At 39.6% G+C, this 7,563-nt stretch overlaps 1 protein-coding gene across 3 annotated transcripts in view; it reads left to right on the top strand.

Moving 5' to 3' along the window:
• fndc3a (fibronectin type III domain containing 3A) overlaps positions 1–7,563 on the top strand; it is a 47,549-nt gene that overhangs the window by 33,975 nt on the left and 6,011 nt on the right. For all 3 annotated transcript variants that reach the window (XM_013911592.1, XM_013911593.1, XM_013911594.1), the window contains 12 exons: positions 187–325; positions 731–784; positions 878–1,002; positions 1,173–1,347; positions 2,232–2,318; positions 4,474–4,612; positions 5,162–5,230; positions 5,363–5,481; positions 6,505–6,610; positions 6,850–7,025; positions 7,175–7,288; positions 7,371–7,520. In XM_013911592.1, the coding sequence (XP_013767046.1) occupies positions 187–325; positions 731–784; positions 878–1,002; positions 1,173–1,347; positions 2,232–2,318; positions 4,474–4,612; positions 5,162–5,230; positions 5,363–5,481; positions 6,505–6,610; positions 6,850–7,025; positions 7,175–7,288; positions 7,371–7,520 (1,453 nt within the window). The remainder of the gene's footprint in view (positions 1–186; positions 326–730; positions 785–877; positions 1,003–1,172; positions 1,348–2,231; positions 2,319–4,473; positions 4,613–5,161; positions 5,231–5,362; positions 5,482–6,504; positions 6,611–6,849; positions 7,026–7,174; positions 7,289–7,370; positions 7,521–7,563) is intronic.

Below are 7,563 nucleotides of genomic sequence, written 5' to 3'. Positions count from 1 at the left end.
CCTGACGAGACAAGGAAACGTAAACTGAACACACTAAGATAACACAGACTTTCAAAGTAAAACAGGAAATACATGACAGTCACGGAAAAACAAAACACTGACAACACCGAAACGTAACACATGTTTTTTTTGTTTGTTTGTTTGTTTGTTTGTTTGTTTGTTTGTTTGTGTCATCCCCCCTCCCAGGGTCCAGGCGATGTGTAGCGGTTTACAGGGAAACCCATCAGAGGCTGTGAGCTTCACCACTTTAAGCTGTGAGCCAGATCCTCCCAATCCTCCCAAGAAGATCAGTGGGACCAAGAATTCTCTTTTACTTCAGTGGAAGGTAAAAGAAAAGACTGCCTGATGAATCTACAGTTTTAAAGCTGGACATTAAGAAGCAGCAAGAATGTATGAGATAAAAAAGCTTACTAAATATTGAAACTACGATTTCTTTTGTGTTCAGGAATGATAGTAGGTGATAGTAATAAACGATGCACACATATTTGCCCCTTGAGGCGGAATAATGACGAAGAGTTAAGATCCCTGCACTTTCTATGATTACCTGATAATTATAATTACCTTCCCTTCACATTTGTTACCATGCCCCCATCAGTGTTGTACCACTTCTGTGTTTTCATTCAAACTGTTCTATGGTGAGGATTAATGCTAGTGGTTGCACAGACTACTAGTTAGTTGAAATATTAAAAACCTTTTTTTGTTTGCTTTTTTTTTTTTTTTATATCTATAGGCTCCATGTGACAATGGTTCCAAAATTCAAAACTACATACTCCAGTGGGATGAGGTAATTTTTTATTTTTTTTTAATCTCTAAAGAATTGATATTTGTGTTCAACTAGTATTCCAGTTTCTTAAGTGAAACACTTTGTTCATTAAAGGGGAAGGGCACTGGTGTTTATGAACAGTGCTACTATGGACCTCAGAAGCAGTACAAAGTGACCAAGCTTTCTCCAGCTTCACGATACTCTTTCCGCCTTGCAGCCAAAAATGACATGGGTACAAGGTAGGTGCATTAACGTCCTATTATCTCCTGAATGGCACCCTCCCTGTTGTCCGTTATTATATTGCTGTTTCTTCCATCCACTGTCTTCATCCATGTGTGTCTCTCACTGTGTTTCTTCTGTCTCTCTCTCCCATTCTTTCCCATCCACCATCTCTCTCTGCCCTCCCCAGCGAGTTCAGTGAAGTGGTGGACCTGTTCACCTCATGCAGTGTGCCATTGCCACCCTTCCCTCCAGAGCTGGAGATGGCGGGGGTGACCTGGCTGTGTCTGAAGTGGCAGAGGCCTGCTAGCTCTCCAAAGGAGGATGACATCTTTTATATTTTGGAAATGGAGGAGGAAGGCTCGGTATGTCTCCTGCGTAAACCTAAAATTCTCTGATCATGTGAGATTGTATCTCATGTATGAAACAGCAGTATATGCAGACACTGTTTTCTGTAAAATATTATGTTTTTCCCATCCACGTGAAGTGCCTCCCGTTAATGCATACAGGCTTATCTTAGACTGTTGTGTTTCCAGTTGTGTTGCCATCTTGAGTTTGTGAAAGAGTATAAAATATGTACATTTTCCACATTTTGTTGTGCTTAGACTTACCTTAATTCTTTGTCCATTGTGTCCTACTTCCGTTGGTGTTCCTAAGATTCGTTCTGTGCCTAATTGAAATAAATTAATATTAAACAGATGTAACAGTTTGTATTAGGTCTCACAGTTGATGATGCCAGAGTTGGAAAACTAGGCAGTGAGGTCAAAAAAACATGCCCATAGACTTGCAAGAAAGGGTTGACTCAATCCATGGATGAAGGAAAGGATACAAGAACATTTAAACAGTGTTAAGTACTCGAGAGTAGATGGTCTCCATTGAAGGTGGTTTCTCGTGCCTTTTAAAAATAATGGTAAATCCATCCTTAATCCTTAATCACAAGAGTCACAGCTACCGGTTAAAGGTTTAAAGAAAAATTGGAGCAAGAGGGCTTGGTAAGACAGGTAACACAGAAGCCAATTGATTTTTTTTTTCTTTTTTTTTTCTAGGTTAAAAAGTTGACATATTTGTAGCTTTGTTGCTTTTGCCCCTCAAAACGTAGTAGGTGGCGTGAACCAGACGAAAGCTTCCGTAATCCCTGCAGCTATTGCTCCTGCAGACCACTTTGCTTTCTGTGCTACAGTGGTTGTCTTGAAAGCCATTGCTCACCTGGTTGTTTTCCTCCTCCCTTTGTCATTTGTCTTTGTCTCAGGGATATGGCTTCCAGACAAGCTACAACGGTGACGAACTCTCTTTCACCATTAGGAATCTCCACAGGAGCACCAAGTACAAGTTTAGGGTAAGGGAGCCCAAAGACTGACGTTGGTCCTTTTGGTTGTACTTTAATTTGAAATAAATGAAATCATATCTTTTAAATGAAAATATTAAAAGAATGCAGATCATAAATGTAGAACTTCTGAAATTTATGCTCAGGGATGCAGTGAAGCATTCCTGTCCAACTTTTTGGAAAAATGTTGAGGTTAACAAATTCTGAATGAGCATGTATTTATTTGTTTATTTATTTTTAAAGCTTCAATATTTGATATGTTGGCTTGGGAATTATTTGCTTATTATTATTATTATTAATAATAATAATAATAATAATAATAATAATAATAATATTATTATTATCAAGTGTCCCAATGATTTTTGAAAACAAGGTGGTGGAGTGTGTATGGAGAGGAACAGTTTTTAGGCGGGGAAGTTGCTGAGTTCAATGTTGACCCTGTGAGTCATCTGTTTTGCAAGATTCTGCTAGCAAAGCGGTGGGCAGCTGACAACATCAACAGGAAGAGCCAATGAGAACCTAGTTGTGCAAAGTGTTTGAGCTACACAAGTTTTTTGGGCCGGCAGTAATGTTAGAACCTTTGGACAAATAGTTGCCTGTGTCTTCTTCCCTATATATTTTTCTCTTTCACACATTCCCAGATTCCCAGTCTTTCCCATTCTCCCCAACATTATTAGTCTCCTATTTAATTTTTGAATGTTTACTAAAGAGTTTTGAGCTCAGAAAATGGGCAAAGATTAATAATTGGTTGAAATTAAACTGAAGATGTGACGCCTGCTTGAGATGTATGATCCATATCTTTATATAAAATAGTGTGTGTTCAATAAATCTGTAATATTAGTTTTTCTAAATATTTGTAGCGTGTTAGACGTCTTAAATGAGTTTTGTCTAAAACACAGTTCCATATCCTGTAAACGTTGTTTTAGTATTGATTACAGCAATTTGTAAATGCTGTTTAGCCTTGTTTGAGCAGGCCTGAAAGATATAGAGCCCACTTTTAAGAGGTTTACTGTGCCCTGTTAAACTAAACATTTCTCAGAGATGGCATCACCTCAGCTGTGACGTTAGTGAGTTCTTAGCTCGAATCCATCTTTAAAAATATCATTTTTGCCCAGCATTTTCGCCGCAGACATCCAGACGTTCAGACATAAACACCTTCCCAATTTCCCCAAAGCATCTTTGTGGTTGTTTCTACTACACTGGTTGTCCTCAGAAGGAAGTGGCGGGTTTCTGGTTTTGGTGCTAGAGGCAGCAGTGCTGATTGCCAAAACATATAGAAGACATTCTTTTAATTCAGGTGAACTGCTTTTGTGGTATTTCCTTTAAAAAAAAAAAAAAAAAAAAAAAAAAAGTTGATTACATAAGTTCCTCCATACGACTGTATTTAACAAGTGTGTCATATTCAGTTTAGCTAAGTAGCTGTACTCCTAAACTGCATTTGCACTAGATCACAGGTGTTCAGTGTGTCTCCCCTCTCATAATAACTGTTATTTTCCTGCAGCAAGTGACAGTAACAGGTGCTATTTTTCTGCCCTGTGTTTCAAGAGCAAGAAATCCAAATTAATAGACTGGTAATAGAATTTATAAGCTTTACTCACATGGCCATACAAATCCACACCACAGCATTGCTAAGCATGAAACTGTCAGAAAAGTATCACATAAACAAGCCGCCATATGGCTAAATGATAGAAATATTCATTAGCCATCTCAAGAAATCCTCAATTCCTCATTTCCAATTTTCCAGCTGCACATTGCGAAGGCAGGCTATGCACTGTGCAGGTTTGTTTGGTACAATACGTGGATGAACGCTGCTCAGCGTGCTCACAGAGATTTCAATATTATAGCAGAAGCGGCAGAGAAATGCAAATCCCAATAAAGCTTATTGTCTCATTTCATGATTGCCTTTTGAATTGAGAAGAATAAAACCTGTTTAGACACCACAAGCTCTGCAGAGTCATCTCTCTCATAATGTGCTATTTGCCTGAGGCCATTTTAGTTGCAGGCATACTGTTTACTTTGTCTCATGGATCTGGTTGGTGGTTATTATCAGGGAAAATAATGATCTTTATACACTTGGTCTCATTTACTACCTAGAGGGGGAAAAAGGATTAATTTCCTGATAGGCATTTATTATTTATTTATTTCTGCATTTCTGCACCTCCTCCAGGTGGCGGCATACAACTCAGAGGGCAAGAGCAACCCTAGCCAGGTGGTCGAGTTCATCACAAAACCAGATATACCTGGCTGTCCCTTCAAGCCTGTCATCAGAGGAAGAGTCCTGCCCAACAGCTTCAAAATGGCCTGGGGTAAGTTTTCTTCTAGTTGCCCTTTTGACTTATTAAAACCTTTCACTCTTCATGTAGTTGACAGCCTGGCAAGTCCAGTTTGCAAGTTCATTTTTTTTGACTGAGCTCTGCCTGGACTATGTGACGGATGACATCCCAGGCTGTCTGTACTATAGATGATTGACAATTCTCTTCTCTTCAGACATAAGCATGAATCCTTCATACGCACACCTCACTGGACAAACGCATCCATCACCGGTGTACGTGTCTGTGCTTCCAGATTTCAGAATGGCATTTAAAAAACATGTCTGCAGTTATGAAGATATTTTCAAATGTTTCTGTGCACTAAAATGAGTTTCAGAAGAAAAAACAAGGCAACATCCTTGGCCAATCATGCTTTAACTGAGATTATTCTAATGCCGAAATCAGAAATCAAATTTTGTAGATTCATAGCACACTTTTAAAATGAATTAATATATTTCAGGTGGATAAGTAGTCAACCCTTTTGGGGACATAATGATTTATATAGAAAAATAATTATTTTAATTATGTGCTTGTGTTAAAATTTAGAACCCCCTAAAGATGATGGTGGCTCAGAAATCACTAAGTATGTTGTGGAGCTTTCTGAAGGCACAAGTGGTAAGTTCTTCATGGTGACAGTAATAATTTACAAATTTAATAATATATGATTTCATTTATTGAAATAATTTTAATGTAATTAAAATGGTCTGTGCGTGCGTGTGTGTTTTTTGTTATGTTTTTTCCGCTTAGGCTCACCGTGGGGGCAGGTGTACTCGGGGCCAGCTCTGGAACATGTGTGTGAGGGCTTGAAGCCCGGCTGCTCCTACCAGACGCGAGTTTACTGCATGAGCGAGGGGGGGCAGAGCCCGGTGAGTCATTCAACGTCAGTACACGTGTGCACATGGTTGCGCACATAGCCTTGTGTTTCACCACAGGAATTCAGAGTTTGATGCATCAGTTACATATTTATTTGATTGCAGGGAGAAAAGGGAGGGTAAGATATGGCTGTGGTTTTTTTTGGGCGTTTTTTGTTTTGTTATGCTTTTTTTGTTTTTTAAATGATTTGCATACACATGGACTGAGATTACTGTTAGAAACATTAGAAAATGTAACAGACACTTATTTATCTTATAAAAACTTTCAGAATCACACTAGGTGTTGGCCCCTTTTCCTGTTGTTGTTATTATTATTATCATTATTATTATTATTTTGGTTATGAGTGATGCATTTCTGAGCTGTTATTCAAAGTGTTGTGAGTAAGCAGACAGTGATGATTTCATTAATTTGACACAAATGATTCTAGATATGCAATCTATTTATGGCAAGTTTTAATAGGAAATTGTCATTCAGTCAGTTGCTTATGTTGGATATTAGACTATGCTTCCTGGTGTGTAAGTACAAGACAAAGCCTGCTAATCGATTAACCCTCCCTGCATGTGTCAGAGAATGTTTTTCTTAATTAGTTCAGTTCACAGACGCTCTTCATTAATTTCTTCATCAGCTGTTTGTGCATGCATTTATTCAAGATGGAGCTGGTAAAGAAACATGAGTCATGGTGGCGAATTCCTGCTTTTTGGTGCAGCGCAATGTGACATAACACTCACATGGGCTTTTTTTTTTTCCTTTTGTCACAGAAGTTGAGTGTATAATTCACTTGTGAGGCAGTATGTCTAACTTTACCCATAAAGACAGCGTATTTTTCTGTATGCTCGTGTCCTTTGATCGATGCATTCACATTCGTCTCCTCTCCGGACTGCTGTAGCCTGAGTCGGTCTGATAAGCCGGTGAAAATGACAATCTGTGTCCTGTGTGTTTTGTAAGAGGAGAGAGTAAAGAGTGTGAAATTGTTATTTTCTGTGGGTTTTAATTGGTGTGTTGTCTTTACTTGCAAGCTGTCAGAGACCCTGCAGGTCCAGACTCCCGCAGTGCCCCCGGGGCAATGCCAGCCCCCTCGGTTGGTGGGCAAGCCCAAAGCCAGGGAGGTGCAACTGCGCTGGGGTGAGTCATTCCTCTCCAACTTAGATCTGTGTGGGATGCATCTCTGGCTTCTGTTGATGCATTTATTTGTCTTGTGAACAAACCTCAAAGCACTAATCTTTGATTGTACAGTTACTATTATTTTGCTGTTTGTGCATTTTAGCTTTGTTTATACACTGTTATTTTTCTTGGACAGTGCTTCTTTTTTTCTCCCAAAGTGTATTGATCTTTATAAATACTTGTTTGTACAAATTTCCTAGGTGTCCCTCAGGTAGACGGAGGAAGCCCGGTTTCTTGCTACAGTATAGAAATGAGCGGGCCACAGTCTGAGGAAAGCAAAGAGGTTTACCAGGGTCCAGAGCTGGACTGCTCTGTAGGAGGGTTAATGCCTGGCAAAACCTATAGTTTCCGGCTCAAGGCAGCAAACAAGGCTGGGGTGAGAGACTAATAATACTGAATAACACTGTAAGGGATTTAATTATTTTTTCCCAGTGTGCTTTGAACAGTCTCAATAAATACATTTTAAAAGTGTAATTTGGAAATTTCTGGTTGTATAAACTAGTTCTGTTCTTTTCATGTGAAAAGTTTGGCCCTCTTTCGGAGCGCTTTGAGGTTACGACTGGCCCCGGGGCCCCTGAGCAGTGCAAAGCTCCCTCCACCACATGCAAGTCCTCCAGCTGTGTTGTTGTGAGCTGGGAGGTAAGACTGGCTGCCCCAAGTAATGTGTTCAAAATTGAGTGTTGTATGCATCATACTCATTCATTTCTTGTTTGGGATCTAGGCCCCTCCTTGTAATGGAGCTCCGGTGACAGAGTTTCGTCTGGAGTGGGGAGCAGCTGAGGGTAGCATGCAGATTTGTTATAGTGGACCAGGCCTCAGTCATGAAATGAAAGGCCTACTGCCTGCAACCAACTACTTCTGCCGGGTGCAAGTGAGTGCTTCATTATTTCCGATTTTATTTCTCGATTTCTAGC

Source organism: Pundamilia nyererei, unplaced genomic scaffold (genome assembly GCF_000239375.1).
Source record: "Pundamilia nyererei isolate P.nyererei 1_Seehausen unplaced genomic scaffold, PunNye1.0 scaffold00066, whole genome shotgun sequence".
Taxonomy (NCBI): domain Eukaryota; kingdom Metazoa; phylum Chordata; class Actinopteri; order Cichliformes; family Cichlidae; genus Pundamilia; species Pundamilia nyererei.
Note: the sequence above shows the minus strand (reverse complement) of the source record. Positions and strands in the feature narration are given on the sequence as shown.